The 17063-nt window shown below is 64.1% G+C and overlaps 2 protein-coding genes across 9 annotated transcripts in view; both read left to right on the top strand.

Annotated features, from left to right (window-relative positions):
- PLXNB2 (plexin B2) overlaps positions 1 to 4427 on the top strand; it is a 28667-nt gene extending 24240 nt beyond the window's left edge. For 5 of the 6 annotated variants that reach the window (XM_053199588.1, XM_053199586.1, XM_053199590.1 and 2 more), the window contains 12 exons: positions 102 to 168; positions 301 to 447; positions 877 to 1033; positions 1182 to 1282; positions 1371 to 1455; positions 1604 to 1758; positions 1878 to 2038; positions 2119 to 2266; positions 2778 to 2842; positions 2983 to 3058; positions 3421 to 3495; positions 3580 to 4427. In XM_053199588.1, the coding sequence (XP_053055563.1) occupies positions 102 to 168; positions 301 to 447; positions 877 to 1033; positions 1182 to 1282; positions 1371 to 1455; positions 1604 to 1758; positions 1878 to 2038; positions 2119 to 2266; positions 2778 to 2842; positions 2983 to 3058; positions 3421 to 3495; positions 3580 to 3684 (1342 nt within the window). In that variant the 3' untranslated portion in view covers positions 3685 to 4427. The remainder of the gene's footprint in view (positions 1 to 101; positions 169 to 300; positions 448 to 876; positions 1034 to 1181; positions 1283 to 1370; positions 1456 to 1603; positions 1759 to 1877; positions 2039 to 2118; positions 2267 to 2777; positions 2843 to 2982; positions 3059 to 3420; positions 3496 to 3579) is intronic. The other variant, XM_053199585.1, reaches the window with a different exon arrangement.
- A 4607-nt stretch (positions 4428 to 9034) lies between these two features.
- Positions 9035 to 15656, top strand: MAPK11 (mitogen-activated protein kinase 11). Of its 3 annotated transcripts, none has more exons than XM_027070369.2 (12): positions 9037 to 9202; positions 11579 to 11708; positions 11799 to 11857; positions 11946 to 12057; positions 12134 to 12163; positions 12239 to 12286; positions 12377 to 12491; positions 12877 to 12948; positions 13144 to 13223; positions 13686 to 13764; positions 13853 to 14026; positions 14351 to 15656. In XM_027070369.2, exons 1-12 carry the CDS (start codon positions 9087 to 9089, stop codon positions 14428 to 14430), a joined length of 1095 nt encoding a protein of 364 aa, XP_026926170.1. In that variant the 5' UTR covers positions 9037 to 9086; the 3' UTR covers positions 14431 to 15656. The 3 variants fall into 3 exon arrangements, with proteins under 3 accessions (XP_026926171.1, XP_026926170.1, XP_026926172.1); XM_027070371.2 differs by lacking the exon at positions 9037 to 9202 and adding an exon at positions 9285 to 9402; XM_027070370.2 differs by lacking the exon at positions 12134 to 12163 and having other exon boundaries at positions 9035 to 9202.
- Positions 15657 to 17063: the final 1407 nt, after the last annotated feature.

The following is a 17063-nucleotide window of genomic DNA, read 5'->3' as shown; positions in this document are numbered from 1 at the left end:
GGGACCCAGGGCCTGGATAGGGGTGTGTGGGTGCCTGGAGGAGCCGGCTGGGCCCTGGGGCAGTAAGGGAACCCTCAGGAAACATCTCTTTGTACCTTCAGGTCCGAGACGGTGGTGGAAAGGATGCTGTCCAATTGGATGTCTATCTGCCTATACCAGTACCTCAAGGTGGGTGTAAGCGGCCTGGCCAGGGTCGGGGCAGGAGTGAGGGGGTGCTCTCCCTGACCTCCCCCCAAACATCCACTTGCCCAGGGGGCATCTCCAGTCTCACCCGTGGCTGAGCTGCCCTTTGCTCTCCAGGACAGTGCCGGCGAGCCCCTGTATAAGCTTTTCAAGGCCATCAAGCATCAGGTGGAGAAGGGGCCAGTGGACGCTGTGCAGAAGAAGGCCAAATACACCCTCAACGATACGGGGCTGCTGGGGGATGATGTGGAGTATGCGCCCCTGGTGAGCACTGCGGCTGGGGGGCCTGGGCCGCCTCAGGAGCAGACGCTGGATGCCATTCACAGACTCGCACGGGCCCACCTGAGTTCAGGGGGGGGTTGTGCACCCTCCGTGGGTGTTGGGCCCCAAAGGTGTCCCTGCAGAGAGGCTCCGAGTGTCCCGAGTCACCTGCCTCCCGGGCACCTGGGTCCCCTGCAGCCCTGTGTGGGGCGTCCAGGTGTGCCTGGTGGTGAGCCTATGTGCACACGAGAGGTGGCGCGTGGCTAGTGATGCTCTCTGTCCTGCTGAGCCAGGGCTTGTGAGGAAAGGCCAGGTCAGGCCGCTCTAGGGGCACCTGAGGGTGTGACCACGGGGGTGCCCGAGGCTGTTCCCACACCGGTGGGCAAGAGAGAGGCCCCCCACACTGGCTCTTCACCCCACGTCCCCCGGCAGACGGTGAGCGTGATCGTTCAGGACGAAGGCGCCGATGCTGTCCCGGTAAAGGTCCTCAACTGTGACACCATCTCCCAGGTCAAGGAGAAGATCATCGATCAGGTGTACCGTACGCAGCCTTGCTCTCGTTGGCCTAAGGCTGACAGCGTGGTCCTCGGTGAGCAAGGTCCTCGTGTACCCAGCTCTGTGCCCTGGGGCGGGGTCCTGCCCTGGGGACCCTGGGTGGGCAGGTGGGGTGGAGGGACAGCAAGAGGGAGCCGGGTGGGGTGTGGCTGGGTTCCAGGAGCTGGGCTGTGTCCTCCCAGAGTGGCGTCCCGGGTCCACAGCCCAGATCCTGTCAGACCTGGACCTGACCTCTCAGCGGGAGGGCCGGTGGAAGCGGGTCAACACCCTGATGCACTACAACGTGAGTGCTGGCGGCTGGGCAGGGGGAGGGCCGCATCCCCAGCCTCGGTGGGGACCCGGGGGCCCGCTCTCATGACTGCATGCCCCAGGTCCGGGATGGAGCCACTCTCATTCTGTCCACGGTGGGAGTCTCCCAACAGCCTGAGGACAGCCAGCCGGATCTACCCGGAGAGCGTGAGTCCCTTCCTTTTGCCTGTGCTCTTGTGGGCTCTGGAGGTCAACGTGGACCAGTCTGCCCCCCCACCCCCCCACCCCGTGCTGCCCTGGAGGGGCGGGGGGCTACTGAGCTCCAGTCTTGGCCTTCAGTGCCACCTCCCCACAGGCCATGCCCTCCTGGAGGAGGAGAACCGTGTGTGGCACCTGGTGCGGCCAGCGGAGGAGGTGGACGAGGGCAAGTCCAAGCGGGGCAGCGTGAAGGAGAAGGAACGCACCAAGGCCATCACCGAGATATACTTGACCCGCCTGCTCTCTGTCAAGGTGGGTGCTGCGGGGGGGGGGGGGGGGGGGGCTGTGGGCGGGGCAACGTGTGGGCGGTCACACGGTCCAGCGCCCACTCCCTGCTGAGTCCCCCCCCACACACTGCCCCAACCCCGCAGGGCACGCTGCAGCAGTTTGTGGACAACTTCTTCCAGAGCGTTCTGGCACCTGGGCATGCAGTGCCGCCCGCTGTTAAGTATTTCTTCGACTTTCTGGACGAGCAGGCCGAGAAACATGACATTAAGGATGAGGACACCATCCACATCTGGAAGACCAACAGGTGGGGGCTCCTCCACCCTGCTGCTGCCTGCCCTGCTCCAGGGTCTCGGCAGCCCCTCACTCCCTGTTGCTCTGCCTCAGTCTACCACTGCGGTTCTGGGTGAACATTCTCAAGAACCCCCATTTCATCTTTGACGTGCATGTTCATGAGGTGGTGGACGCTTCCCTGTCAGTCATCGCTCAGACCTTCATGGACGCCTGCACACGCACAGAGCACAAGCTGAGCCGCGTGAGTGGACCCTGAGGGCAGTTTTGGGGGTGGGGAGATTTAGGTCGTGGCCCTGGAGTTCTGTAGGGTCCGGGTCGAGTAGTGGGGGGTGGGGGGTGGCCCGGGGAAGCCATGGTGTGATGCGGGTGAGGAGGTCCGTTTGGGATGTGCCGGGAAGTTTGGGGTGTTGGTTTGTACATTTGGGGCCCGAACTCATGAGAAAGGCAAGTGCACGGTAACTGGGGCTGTGGGAGGTAGAGGGCCTGGGTCACGGCCTGTGGGCTCTGGAGGTCAACGTGGACCAGTCTGCGTCCCCATGCTGCCCTGGAGGGGCGGGGGGCTGCTGGGGCAGAGCCTGGGCCCTCCCCGCCTTCCCCTCGCGTGGGTACCCAAAGCACTGGACGCTCCTCCCCTGTTGGGCCTCTGTCCCCCACACACCACACCTCCGGTTCTCTGTTCCGTGGGTGTCCTGGGTGGGGGCGAGCTCGGCTCTGTCACGACTCAGGCATCTCTTGGCTCCGACCCCCCACAGGACTCTCCCAGCAACAAGCTCCTCTACGCCAAGGAGATCTCCACCTACAAGAAGATGGTGGAGGAGTGAGTGCTCCCGGCCCCCCAGCTAGACCCTGGGCACCCACCCTTGACCCCACCCAGTGGGGCCCCTGGGGGTGGTTCCGGCCTGTGACTGGGACCCGCTGCCCCACCCCTTCCCTGACCGTACGCCCGCTCTCCCGCAGTTATTACAAGGGGATCAGGCAGATGGTGCAGGTCAGCGACCAGGACATGAACACACACTTGGCGGAGATTTCTCGGGTAAGAGAAGGTGATGCAGGGTGTGTGCGCGCCAACTGACCGTATCCAGGCCGAGCACCCCACCCCTCCCCCAAAGCCCCCTGCTGAGTGGCGCTGGAGACTGCCCTTGCAGGAGGGAGAAGCAGGGTGGGGCCGGGTGTGCCCCGAGGAAAGGGGTTTGCGAGCCGTGCTGACCTGGCCTGACTGCTGTGTGTCTGTGGGTGAGAGCGTATGTCTGTCTGCGGCCATCCCACGTACCTGTAACCCTCCTACATGTGTGTGTGCTTGGGGTGCTACACGTCGGCCCTTTCCTCCACCGGGGACAGCCTCCTACCTGCGGGGTCACACAGCCCCTCTCCGACACCCCCCCCCCAACCCCCCAGGCACACACAGACTCGCTGAACACCCTCGTGGCCCTGCACCAGCTGTACCAGTACACGCAGAAGTACTATGACGAGGTGAGGGGTGTCCTCCCAGGGGTGGGGGCCGGCACCCAGGCAGCCCCCTTCCCTGGCGTGTGGTCTGACGCAGCCCACCTGCAGATCATCAACGCCCTGGAGGAGGACCCTGCCACCCAGAAGATGCAGCTGGCTTTCCGCCTCCAGCAGATCGCGGCTGCGCTGGAGAACAAAGTCACAGATCTCTGACCTCTGGCCTCTGCCACCACTGACTCTGGGCACAGGTGCGTGATGCTCCGTGTCAGGCGTCGGGCAGCCCCTGAGAAACGAGGCCGAGCGGTAAGGCCCTTACCCTTCACCAGCAGGGGAAGAGCCCCGGGCATCCGCGTGTGGGTGCAGCGGGGGAGCCCCTACCTCCGCGTCTGTAGCATCTATCTCCTGAGCAATAGTGCCGTGCGCCCTCCAGCGCCAGCTCCCGCAGAACCAGCATCAGGTGTCGTCTGTGTCACATCTCCCGCGCGATTCGCAAATGTGCCTTACGCCCCTGGCACTGCGCCAGGTCGCTGGGGGCAGTGGGGCCTCAGCTCCCCCTGTCTGAACACCAGCAGCCACCTCAGACTCCTGGGTTTGGCCTCTTCGGGTGGGGTCTGCTTGCCTGTGGCCCGCGGGGCCTCGCGCCCAGACTGTGTCTGTCTGCCCCGCCGGGACTGGAGGACAACGGTACGAAGCCTTCCTGACCTCACGTGGCCTGCCCTGCGGGGCGCTGGCACTCCGGGTGGACTCCGTGCCCTGGGCCCCACCTCAAAGGTCAAGCTGGACGTCAGACGTCGAGGCCCAGGTGGCCAGAGGGGACCCAGAAGACTGGGCCGTGCTGGAGGCCCTGCCCAGGTCGGAGGGGTCTGGCAGCAGCTCCACCGGGACCACCCTGACCCCTACCCCCTTTTGTAAATCTGGTTCATTGTAAATCAAATACACCTGTCTTTTTCACTCTGCTGCGTGGCTGGGTTCCTCCTGTGGCTGCAGCAGATTTGCAGTCCCTGCTTCTCCACTCCCATTCCTCCTGTGGACACTGGCCCGAGGGTCTCCCCTCAGGCCAGCATGTGCTTTCTGGTGGGGGGGGGGGGCAGGGGAGAGTTGAGAGTTGAGCTGAGTCCAGGCCCTGCCCTCCCCGCTGCCCCAGGGCTGAGAGATGCGGCCTGGGGCACAGAAAGGGGCTGGGCGCCACGGCCAGTAAGTGATCCTGGAAGGATTGGTTCCAGGCAGGGGAGTGTGCATCGGGCGCCATCTGGTGGCCAGGATGCCCCTGCCTGCCTGCCTTCCTTGGGCTGAGCCTGCTTGGGCCTGGAGGGGCACTCGTGGGCCTGGCAGGGGCTACTGTCTGGGCCCCTGATAGGTCAGGGACCTATGATCCTCTTTTCTAAGGAGGGGGTCCAGCCAGCATACAGGTAGTAAGTCACTGCTGTGTGCAGACCCCACCAGACACTGGGTGACTCTGGGAGAGAGGGCCCTGTGTCCCCCAGGGTCGGCTCCTTGGCCCCGAGAACAGCCCCAGGATGACTTAGGACAAAAGTAAGGCTGAGTAGTGCCCCCTGCCAATGCGTCACGGAGGGGGTGGTCCAGGATTCTGGGGGTGGAGGAAGCATGTTGCTCCCGGCCCCCATGTTGCACGCAGGGCGGCAGCAATGAGATGCACCGCCCCGGAGCATCAGCACACAAGCGTGTGCGTAACACAGGGTCCCCTGGGCCCTGGGAACACAGCAGTAAATGGCATAGACGGGCTGCCCTGAGGGAGCCCTGGTGCTCCAGGAATACTGCGCAGCTGAAAGGGGATTCGGTGGCTCCAAAATGAGGGCATGCTGCTGGTCCCGCCTCAGATCTGGCTGGACCCAGGTGCTCACGTGTCTCAGGGTTCCATCTTGTCTGAACTGCTTCCCGGCCTATGTGGCTGTGTCCCCAGACAGCGGGGACGTTGTTGATGGGCAGCCCCAGACTGCGTCTCCTCCACTTGGGGCATCGTGGTGGCTGGGGATAGGCTAGGCCTTTGATCGTGAGCTACCTGTGCACTTGGAATGAGGGTGGGTCTCTCCTACAGAGAAGCATCCTAGGCAAACGCTGACACCCCCTACCCCAGGGACCCCTAAATGACACTGTTACGACCCACACGAGGTTTCCTCTTCCCTGAGATCTAGCTGTTCAGAAGCAGGTGGAACAGAGTCTGGAAGTGCTAGGCTGGGGGTGCCTGGGGCAAGGAGGCCTGGCTTCCAGACTGGACCTCCACAAGCCACTACTGCCCCTAAGAAGCCACTACTGCCCCCTACAGACTACAGTCTGCAGTGTGAGGACCCCCTTCCCATTCTGTGAAGGTTAGAGACAGGAAGGGCTCGAGGTCCAACAGATGGGGTATGAAGAGGTCCAGGGGCTGTCCTTTCATGTGGCTGTTGAAGGCATAGATGTTGGGGTGCAAGGTGGCAGGGGGCAGGCCAGCCTTGAGTTGTCAGGATGCTGTCAAACTGAGGGATGACCCACCTTCCTGTGTCCACTTCACCATCTTCCTCCTGATGTAGTGGCTGGGGGGGAGGGGGGATGCACGCACAACTTCAGTGACCTTTCCTTCCAAGTTGCAGGGAACAGCCTAAGGCCACGCCCTGCTTGCTTAACGGCGAGGACCCTCTCCTAAATCACCAGGCCTCCAGGATAGAGCCACATCAGGTTTTTAGGAAGGTCATTCTGACCACAGAGAGAAGCGCAGCCAGGAGGCCAGCAAGTGGCCAGTGGAGGGGAGAGTGGACATGGAGAGAGTGGGATCTTGATACTGGAGTGTAGGGTGGAGGGAGACCAGGGATGGGGGTCCTGAGACTCAGGGCTTCCGTCTGGGTAGGAGGCCCTTGGGTGTAGCCTCCCCACCTGCGCCCCATCCTCAACCCGCTGCCCCTGCCGCTGCCCGCTGCTCTCCATGCCATGACCACCGACTTCTCTAGGCTCGGGCCTCTCTCACCCTCTGGACCTGGTGGCCAGGATTACACTGTGAAAATGTCCAGCGCAGCTTCCCATCACCCTGAGAGCAAAAATGAAATCCCTGCTGTGGCCCCACCCAGCCTGCCTCAACCCTCCTTCCTGACCACCTTCCCCCTTTCTTGTCCCTCAAGCCGAGCTCAGTCCCGGGGAGGCAGGACGGTCTGAAAGCTTGGCTCAGCTCCACTGGTGTCTCTCTCCAGGGGACTTCCTGACCTGTCCGGCTTTGTGCCCTCTCCCCACCCTAACCACCACCGGAAACTCCCTGGTTGCTCTCCCGGACCCTCCCCAGGAGGCAGCTTGGCCAGGACCCGCCAGCCTGGGGCCAGGTGGGCCGACGGGGGTGAATTCTGAGGGAGGGTCTCCATTCTGCCTGATTCACTGAGCCGGCCGGGTAGTCCACTCCACTCTGGTCAGTTCCGACCACTCAGCCCGGATTTGGGGCAGGTAGGGGGAGGCCGCGCGCAGGCTCCCCTAGGGGCGGCACGACTCCACCCCCGGGCCGCGGAAGAAGGGCGGAGCCTGTCGCCCGGGGAACCTGCTTTGGTTGCGGGGTGGGGAGCGCCCGCCTAGCGCGAACAAAGGCCGCCTCCTCTCCCCGCAGCCCGGGGCTCGGCGCGCCTCCGCCCCCCGGGAAGGCGGGGACTCAGGAGGAGGGGCGGAGCGGGGCGACACCGGTGTCCTCCCCCCACCACCGCCCGACCAGCACTGGCTCCCAGAGGGGAAACTGAGGCCAGGGATGGCTCGGGACTTGGCCGAAGTCACGCAAGGCTGGCCGGAGCGAGACTCGGATCGTTTGCTCTGTGGTTTCTTTCTTTTTTTTTTTTAACGTTTATTTATTTTTGAGACAGAGACAGAGCATGAACGGGGGGGGGGGGGGGCAGAGAGAGAGGGAGACACAGAATCGGAAGCAGGCTCCAGGCTCTGAGCTGTCAGCCCAGAGCCTGACGCGGGGCTCGAACTCCCGGACCGCGAGATCGTGACCTGAGCTGAACTCGGACGCTTAACGGACTGAGCCACCCAGGCGCCCCTCTCTGTGGTTTCTTGGCTCCCGCCAGAGTTGTTTTGTTTTATTTGGTTTTAATGGTTATTTTTGGGGGGCGAGGGGCAGAGAGAGAGAGAGGACAGAAGATCCCAGGCGGGCTCTGCGCAGGCAGCAGCAAGCCGGACTGCGGGGGGGGGGGGGGGGGGGGGAGGCTCGAACTCACAAACCCTGAGATCATGACCGGAGCCAAAGTCCCAGGCTTGACCCCCTGAGCCACCCAGCGCCCCACCCAGCCACCACCCCCCGCCAGGGTTTCGATTCGCTGGGCAGTTATGTCCGTTTGCCTGGCACTGCCTTGAGATGTCTTGTTTTAATTTGGTTGCCAATATTTAAAAATCAGGAGATTTCACGTAAAAACGCAGGTTTTAGTTTGTCTTTGAGAGGCGGGGGTTCGGGCCACGCAGAGCCTGATTTCCCACTTTTCCAGGAGGCTGCAGCCCAGACAGTACTCACTGCCCTCCCAACATAGAGGGCCAGGAGGCGTCTGTCCTGGGGACAATGCTGTCTGCGAACACGTATCACTTCAAAATGGAAAGTAACTACGCGGGTGCAGAGCAACAGACAGTCGCGGGAGGCCGTCTTGCTCTCTCTCCCCCGCCAGTTACAGCAGCCTGCTCGAAATAATCCTTCCAGGCCAGGAGAGGAAACCAGGGAACGCGCTGAGCGCGGAGGCGTAACAGCGGTTACGCCCCAGAGGAGCTCCTCTGTACATAGGAAAGTCAGGGTGGGCTTCCTGGAAGAGGTGACAGCCGAGGGTGCGTTTAGAAGGAGGCAAGGTACCAGGAACCAGAAAGGACACACTTGGGGATAGCATTTGATGGGTGCAGCGCCTCCGAGGTCCCCTGGCGCTGCCGCTGTCCCTGGTCCTGACAGGGCTGGTTCCCCAGGCCCGCCCAGCAGCTACATTTCTCCCCAGCGGCGGCCGGACGGCGCCCAGCGGCCGGCTTCGGACCACGGAAGGTTCCCAGCGGAGGAACCACACGGCCAAGCCGAGAACGGCCTCCAAGGGAGAGGGAAGCCAGGCTGGCCCGGGATGCAGGGCGCCGCCATCTGCACACCCCAGAGGGGGACCCAGTCAAGTGTCCAGTTGTGATTAGGTAGCATTTTCTACATCGATGGAAAAACCGCTCCCACGGCTTGATCTTGAGGGAGCAGGCTGGGGGGTGGGGGTGTCGTGCAGGGCCCGGAGCAGGAGCGGGGAGAGGAGGGATGAGCGAACCCGAGGTGCCGGCACCGGTGCGGGCAGGGGAGGGTGCGGGGAGCGGAGGCGGCCTGGCAGGGGCGGGGCGCGGCCGAGGGCCGAACGCGGGCGGACGCTGGGGCCAGTGCGGACCCCAGGAGGCAGAGGCGCCCCCGCCGCGACCCCGGGAGGGGAGGGCAGGGCTGGCTTCCGGCCGGCCGCCGCCCGGCAGGGGCAGGAAGCCGCGCGGCCGTCCCCGCGCACCCCCACCCCGGCCCCGCCCCGCGCCGCGCCCGCCGCCGCCTCCTCCCGCCGCCCTCCGTCCGCTCCGCTCGGGCTCGGGCTCCGGCGCCGGGCGGGGGCGGGGGCGGGGGCGCGGGGCGGGGCGCGGGCCGAGCGGCGGCCGCTTCGGACATGTCGGGCCCGCGCGCAGGCTTCTACCGGCAGGAACTCAACAAGACGGTGTGGGAGGTGCCTCAGCGGCTGCAGGGGCTGCGCCCGGTGGGCTCGGGCGCCTACGGCTCGGTCTGGTAGGGGCGGCGGGGAGGGCGGGGAGGGCGGGGAGGTGCGGGCGGGACGGAGTGCGCGCCCCCTCCCCTCCCTTGGCGAGGTTCCTGGCGTGGGGAGGGGCCTCGCCCTGCCTCCGCCCCCGGGCCGTTCACCGATCGCGGGAATGAATGGGGGGTCGGGGGCAGGAAGAAGGAAACTTTCCTACCGGACGCCGCTCCGGGTGAGGGAGAGGGGTCGTTCTCCCCCCCCCCCCCCCCCGTCCCAGCCGGAGCACCCCCACCGGGCCCAAATCCTGCGGCGTCACAGCCGGCCAAAGGGCGGGTCTCCCGGGCCCCTAAATGTGCGAACAGGCGTCCAGGGGGCCACCCCCTCCCCCGTCAAGGGTTGGGCAGCTCTGGGGTCTGCCCCGTTCCAAGGATGGGTGGTCTTGTTTGCAAAAGAGAAAGCCCAACTTGAGGGAGGGCAGGACCCCTCCCCTTACATTGGCTTCAAAACTCCCCTGGGTCCTGCCCCCTCCCCTGTTTTCCAAAGGGTCTCAGACTCTGGATGGGGCTCAGGCCTGATCAGAGAAGCCTACCATGCCCCCTGCAGTGCTTGTGGGGGTCTACCCCTGCTCCATTTTTGCCCCCACCAAGAGAGCTCAGACCACAGCCCCACAGTTGAGCCCTGGGGCCCTGACAGAGGACAGAGTCTGGAAGTGGGAGACAGGGTTGGGGGTTTGGCTGAGACCTGTGTGGGGCTGTGGAGGGACTGGGGGTGGGGCTTAAGGTGAGGTGGTTCCAGGTGGTGGGGGTGCAGTTACAATACCTTCAGGCTGAGTGTGGATGTGGATGTTGAGAGGTGCTCCCCCCAAACCCAGTGGGGTCCTTACCAAGGCCTGAGCTGGTGGCTGCCGTCCACTGAGGAGGGTCTTAGGTGGGGAGGCCAGAGCCCCTCGGGATGGGGCTTTACTCCTGGCTCTGACAGAAGGTTACAAGTGGCACTTCCTGAACCCCTCCAGAGTCCCAGTGCTGTAAGGGCTGGTGTAAGGGCTCGGCACCCCCCACCCCCACCTCCCATCTGCAGGCATCCGCCAGCTTGTCAGAATCCGCAGGCTGGCCATTTCAGCTGGTCCAGCCTCTGGCCTCTGACTTCATCTCTAAGACCTCAAGGGCAGGAAGAGGGTCAGGGATGATGTGTTAGTGGCCCCGCATAGAGTCTTTGCTGGATTCACCTCTCAACTGGAGCCACCTTCGGGGGTCCCTAGGGGGGGCCAGCTCCCTGAGCGAGGCCTGGGTCTCTCCCCATTGCTCTGTTGCCCCGGTGCAGGTGACGGCCCTCTCCTGGGCTCCCACGGTGAAGCTGGTGACCTAGTGCCAATTCTGTGTCACCAGATTGTGTAGACAGCACTGGGGGAAAAGGTCCGCTGCCCCACATGAGGAGCCACTCCCCTGCTTGCCTCCCCAGAAGTGACTTGGACCTTCCCCAGCAGGCGACAGGCGGGGGGAAGGGGCCTGGGTGCCCCAGGCACCTGGCTGGCTCTCCTCCACCACCACCTGGGCCCATGAGCATCCTGTCCTGTGCACACTCATTCCTGGGGGAAGCAGGGTCCTAGAGAGTGGAGGTAAACTGGGAGAGAGGGAAGTTCTGGGCATCGGTGACCAAACAGTCTTGGTAAAGGCATGGCTGTTAGCACGGCTCCAGTGCTGGGGGCAGTGGGACTCTGAGAGGGTGGGGATGACAGACTATTTGCATTTGGAGATGACGCCAGTGACCATTTTGTCTCTGCTGAGGAAGAGTAGGTGGGTGAGGCTGGTGAGGCGCTGGGGAGTGGAGTGGGGGTCCAGATACCACCCTCTGTTGAACATTTCGTGTTGTCCGGTTTTTCATTCTTAAAAAATAATAATCCAGTAAACACCCTTGGCCAGTTTTTTGTCCATATTTTGAATATTCAGAGGCGTTGGGGGTCCAGGGGCTTTGGAGGTGGCTCTGGAACCACCTGGGGAGCCCCGCCCACCCACCCCCAGCATGGGCCCACAGGGGAACAGGAGAACAATTTGCAATGGTTGTTTTCCCGGCCTGGTCATTGGAGACCCTCCCCCAGCCTCATGCTGAGTTGGGGGAGAAGATCCGGGTCCTGCTCTAGGACTCCCAGGTGGGGGCAGGCCAGGACCTTGTGGGCCTGAATACTGGTGGGAAGGGGCGGACTGGAGGGTGCGATCCGGCCCAGAGGAGGCTCAGAGGAGAGGCTTTCCAGGCCGGTCAGGGGCTGGCTGCACCGACGGCAGTGCACCCTAGGGGTCCTCCAGCAAAAGTGCGCTCAGAGGGCGAGATTAGGCCCAAAAGGAGCAGGGCCTGGGGGCGCACAGCTGGGTCCCCCCTCTGCGCCCGCGCTGCCTCACTTGCCCGCCTTGCAGCTCGGCCTACGACACGCGGCTGCGCCAGAAGGTGGCAGTGAAGAAACTGTCGCGACCCTTCCAGTCACTGATCCACGCGCGGAGGACCTACCGCGAGCTGCGGCTGCTCAAACACCTGAAGCACGAGAACGTGAGCAGAGAGCCCTGGGGCGGGTCAGCGGGGCGGGGCGGGGCGGGGCGGGGCGGGGCGGGGCTGGCCTGACTCCCGCCCCCCTCCCAGGTCATCGGGCTGCTGGACGTGTTCACGCCGGCCACCTCCATTGAGGACTTCAGCGAAGTGTGAGTGGCAGTCACCGTGGCAGCTGAGCGGGAGCTTGTATGGGGCGGGAGGGGGGGGGGGGCTGTCCTGACCCCTGACCCCTCCCAGGTACCTGGTGACCACCCTGATGGGCGCCGACCTGAACAACATCGTCAAGTGCCAGGCGCTGAGCGACGAGCACGTCCAGTTCCTGGTTTACCAGCTGCTGCGCGGGCTCAAGGTGGGCGCCACGCAGGTGGGCGCAGGGTGGGATGTGGTGGCCACAACCTGACGCTCGTCCCGTCTCCCCCTTGCAGTACATCCACTCCGCGGGGATCATCCACCGGGTAGGTGTGGCCACCGGGTGAGGGTCGGGGCTGGTGCTGCCCTGCTCCTGCGTTCACGCCCTGCCTGCCCCACAGGACCTGAAGCCCAGCAACGTGGCTGTGAACGAGGACTGTGAGCTTAGGGTGAGCTGGCTGTGCGGGCGGGGCGGTCACCCTGCTGGCCGGCAGAGGGGGCCTGCCTGGAGGCACTGACAGGCCTGGTGGTCACTCTAGATCCTGGACTTTGGGCTAGCCCGCCAGGCTGATGAGGAGATGACCGGCTATGTGGCCACCCGCTGGTACCGCGCGCCTGAGATCATGCTCAATTGGATGCACTACAACCAGACAGGTGATGTCAGCCCATATGGGGGCACACGGGTTGTGTTGGACCAGGGTGGGCAGGCAGGCCAGGGCCTGGGGAGGGTGGGGGCTTATGGGGCCAAAGGCCAAGGACCTTGCGTGGGGGGGGGGGGCGGGGAGTGCTTGTGTCCAGCCTTGGGGACAGGCAAGGTTTGGGACCATCGTTCCAAAACAGACCTTAGAGGTACTGAGCACAGCAGGTCTTGGGCTAACTCCTCCCTCTCCCAGGGTTGGGTCTAGAGGAGTAAGCGGGCTGCTGTCTTTGGGCCCAGGTGTGACCGAGAGGCCACTGGGCTGGCACTGTCCGGACAGCCCCCTGATTCTCTGAGGGGGGCTTGGGGAGGGCAGACTAATGGAGACTCCTTCGCCAACAGTGGACATCTGGTCTGTGGGCTGCATCATGGCTGAGCTGCTCCAGGGAAAGGCCCTCTTCCCAGGAAATGACTGTATCCTTGCCCCAGGCTGGGTCCCTTTCTGCTGGGTGGGTCTCAGGGGATGTGGCACTGGCCCTTTCTGGCTGGTCTTGCCTCCTCTGCCCCCCCGCTATAGGAGAGCAGGTTTGGGGCAGTGTCCCAAGGTCTGGGATCTGGGGGCTGGGAAGGGTCTACTCCTGGCCAGTGGGCATTTCCTCAGCCAGGCAGACATCGACCAGCTGAAGCGAATCATGGAGGTGGTGGGCACGCCCAGCCCTGAGGTTCTAGCAAAAATATCATCGGAACACGTGAGTCACCCGCTCCCAGCTCCCTCTGCTAACCATGCCCTCAGGTACTCTGGAGGGAGGGGCTCTGTGGGAGTAGACCAGGGAGCCTGTGGGGAGCATGGGTCACAGCGGAATGGAGCCTGAGGCAGTGCCTGACCCCTTAAGGGAGAAACAGGTGAACAGGGAAGACGTTCGTTGGGGCATGAGGGACAACGAGGGCACAACCCCAGCACTAACCAACAGTGCCCTTGCCCAGAGCAGTGGGGCGACACCAGGCCCCGGGGCTCCAGGCATCGAGAGCCAAGTGGGGTGCTCGAGCCGCTAAACCCCAAGTGGGAGATGCTTCTGGTCTGTGCATGTTCTTGTCCAGGCCTGTTGGAGGGAATGAGTCCGGGGGCTTCTCTCAGCAAGCGCCTGCCTGGCTTGGGGCCAGGGGAGGGAGGGTGTGAGCAGCCCCCTCAGGCCCTTCCTCTGTGCCCCCAGGCCCGGACATACATCCAGTCCCTGCCCCCCATGCCCCAGAAGGACCTCAGGAGCATCTTCCGTGGAGCCAACCCCCTGGGTGAGGATGCGCCCTGGGTCTGGGCTGGGATCCACGTCTGGCCCTAGATGCCTAACTGACCACCCCCCTTCCACTGGCCACTCTGTAGCTGTGGATCTCCTGGGAAGGATGCTGGTGCTGGACAGTGACCAGAGGGTCAGTGCGGCCGAGGCCCTGGCCCATGCCTACTTCAGCCAGTACCACGACCCCGACGATGAGCCCGAGGCTGAGCCCTATGATGAAAGCGTTGAGGCCAAGGAGCGGACCGTGGAGGAGTGGAAGGGTGAGCTTGAGGAGGGCTGGGTGGGAGAGGTGGAGCCCAGGGCCTGAGGGCTTCATTCCCCCGGAGGCTAGGAGTTGCCTGCTTCCTTCTGGAAGTGTTCTAGTTCCTCCCAGAGCGCTGCCCCCCCCCCTCCAGGGTGGGGCAGGTAGAGATGGGGTGAGGGGTGTCCAGCAGGGACCTGGGGGGCGGGCAGCACAGGGCAGACTCCAGAAGGAGGGGGGGGCGGGCAGCTGAGGCTGCCCTCGGGGTGATGGGCTGGGGTAGCAGGCGAGACGGGCCAGCCACCAGCGACCGCAGGAGCTCACCCTTTCCTTGGCTCCCCAGAGCTCACCTACCAGGAGGTCCTCAGCTTCAAGCCCCCGGAGCCACCGCAGTCACCTGGCGGCCTGGATGTTGAGCAGTGAGGGGAATGTGCCGGCCGGCCACTCGAACTGCAGGGTTCCCTCAGCCTGCCGGATTCCCACGAGGAGCGCCTCCCAGCACCTCTGTGGCCAGCAGGCCCGACCCTAGCCTGGGACCCCTCGCCTGCACACTGCTCCTTGTGGGCAGTCCTCGTATGCATGCGAACGCACAGAAGTGTGCCTGTGTGCAAGCCACTGGGGCAGGAGTCTAGGCAGAGCGGCCTTGCTCCCCCTGCCTCCTCCCAGCAATCTGGGTCTCCCTCAGGACCTCACCTGGATGCCATAAGGGGTCCCTCTGGGGAGTGTGTCTGTCTCCAGATCTCCTGAGTCCCAGAGGACTGCCTCTGGAGGGCCCCCTGGAGACTGAAGTGGGGGTCTTAGTTGTCAGAGCTTCTCAGCCCCCAAGTACGGCGCTACTCTGGAAAATGCGGAGCCCCGCGTCTGAAAGCTGGGCGGGGTCTTTCCTGGAGGCTGGCAGGGTAGGGGCAGCCACCAGGTATCAAATCAGAAAGTCATTCTGGAGCCGTGTGTTCACCTGTGCTGTGTGTGGCACGTGTGCACTAACGTGTGCTCCTGGTACCTACGTGTCAAGGCGTGTGCAGGCACGTGTGAATCCGTGGCTGCCTGAGGGGAGGGCCAGCTTCCATGACCAGCAAGAAGCTTGAACGGAGGTGGCCGCACTGTCACTTCCCCTTCCCTCAGTGCCTGCTGTAGGGGTGCAGGGGTGGTGGTGCTGCTGCTGAGATCCTGTGTGTACCGTTCGAGGGGCTCAGGCGGGCGGCGGCATCCAGTGGACAAAAGCCAGCGCTTTCTCCTTGGCTGTGGGGGCTGCTGCAGGTGCTTCTAAGGTGTGAAGAGCTGGTTGGCACAGGGGGCTCCAGCCTGGAGGGGGCGGGGGGAGGGGGCACACACCAGTGCAGACTTGGACTCAGGCTCCGGACCTTGGCCCAGAGCTCTGCACGCTCTACCTCTGTCCACCTGGCCCTGCCACTGAGAGCCGGGGGTTCTGGTCTGTGGGTGACCCTCATCCTCCCTTCTTCCAGGATGGAGCTGATCTAGTAAGCTCTGGACACGAACCTGCTCAACATGTTGGGGGTGTGGGTCCTCCGTCGAGGGGCTTCTCTGTGGGGTGGTGGCACCCTATGCAGGAGGTGGTGACCTCCCACCTTTCAGAGGCCTCAACGTCAAGTGCCTGCACCAGGGTTTCACAATAAAGGGGTTCTCTCTCACTCGGCTCGTGTCCCAAGTCTCCAGGCCCCGCTGCCTGGCTGTCCGCACTGCCTGGAGTGGGTCGCTGATCTGTGCACCACATCCCCAGCTGGCTGGCCCCACCAGACCCCGCACTGCCTCCATCCCTTGGGTCTCCAGGCGGACAAGCAGCCATCGCCGGCATAGCACCCTCCCTGCTCCCCAAGAGCTCAGGGGGACCGGGGTGGGGTGGACTGGGTTCTCCACCCAGGCTAATGGGTTCTGAGGAGGGACAAGGCAGGATGGCCACCCACAGATGGACCCCAGCTGCCTTGCTGAGGAATTCATTGGGCAGGCTCAGCTTCTGGCCCAGATACAGACCTGTGCTGCCTTTCAGTGGTCAGGGAGGCTGCTGGGGGACAATCGGGGGTCTCTGGGAGCAAAGGCCTGTCCTTGCTTGGAACTGGGTGAAGCGGGTGTGTGTGGGGGGGGAATAGCTTCTTTAAGGGGAAAGAGACCACCTGCTCTCAGGACACACTTGCACTGCAGTTCAACGAAGGAAAGGCACTGGCCTCAACAAGGAGAGTCGTGCCCTTGCCCTGGGCCTTGGGGGTGGAGACCATGTGGGAGTGAGGCCTCCAGGGGCCTGGTCAGTATGGCTACTGGGCCTCAGGTTCTGGGGAACCCCTGGAAACCAAGCGAGGCTGGGTGGGGGGTAGGGGATGGGAGAACTGGGACACGTGCCACCTAGAGAAGCCGACCAGACGACCAGACCCCTGGACCCCACCACAGGGAGTAAGAAGGCCAGCTAGGGGCCTCCTGGAGGAGGCAGGTGGAGTGCCACAGGCAGCCCAGGGCATGAAGGGCACAGGTGGCTGTGGCTCCGGTGACCCCGGGCTGCTCCCACTGACTAGTCTCCAGTCCTGGGTGCTGCAGATCACCAGCCCGCAGCCCAGGTGCAAAGCTGCTCTGGCCGCCTCTGAGCTGCTGATTCATGGCGGCAGCGGCCGGCAGGGCACAGAGGGAGGGGCGGGGGGCCTCAGGGATCCTGTTACTCCACTGGTTCTCAGGCCTAGGTCGCTGGGTGGAGGAGGTTGTGGAGGGGGCTCTGTCCTCCAGGAGCATCTGGTCCAGGATGTGGCCAGACATGGAAGGACGCTGCCCCCATCGAGGGTTAAAGAGGGCGCAGAGAGCCCAAGTGGGGCCCTCCTTCACCCCTGGGGTCAAGCACAACTTTCTGGAGAGGGTGGAGAGGCTCAGACCAACCTTGAGACAAACCGGAGGGAGTAAGCTGGGCAGAAGGGGGGACGGACAAAGGGACTTGCAAATGCTGGGAGCAGGCTTTCCCACTGGGTGGGGGGGGGGATGGAGAGGAGGGGGTTGGGAGGTGCACAAGGGCCCAAGGGGGGGACCCTACCGGAACAACTTCTCCGGCTCCTGGGGTCGGG

This window comes from Acinonyx jubatus, chromosome B4 (assembly GCF_027475565.1).
Source record: "Acinonyx jubatus isolate Ajub_Pintada_27869175 chromosome B4, VMU_Ajub_asm_v1.0, whole genome shotgun sequence".
NCBI classification, from domain to species: domain Eukaryota; kingdom Metazoa; phylum Chordata; class Mammalia; order Carnivora; family Felidae; genus Acinonyx; species Acinonyx jubatus.
The sequence above is the reverse complement of the archived record's forward strand: the minus strand, read 5'-3'. Positions and strand labels throughout refer to the sequence as shown.

Coding starts and splice junctions, on each gene's coding strand:
- MAPK11 (XM_027070369.2), top strand. CDS start 9,087: ATGTCGGGCCCGCGCGCAGGCTTCTACCGGCAGGAACTCAACAAGACG. Junction 11,858..11,945: donor ATTGAGGACTTCAGCGAAGT/GTGAGTGGCAGT, acceptor GACCCCTCCCAG/GTACCTGGTGACCACCCTGA. Junction 13,224..13,685: donor CAAAAATATCATCGGAACAC/GTGAGTCACCCG, acceptor CTGTGCCCCCAG/GCCCGGACATACATCCAGTC.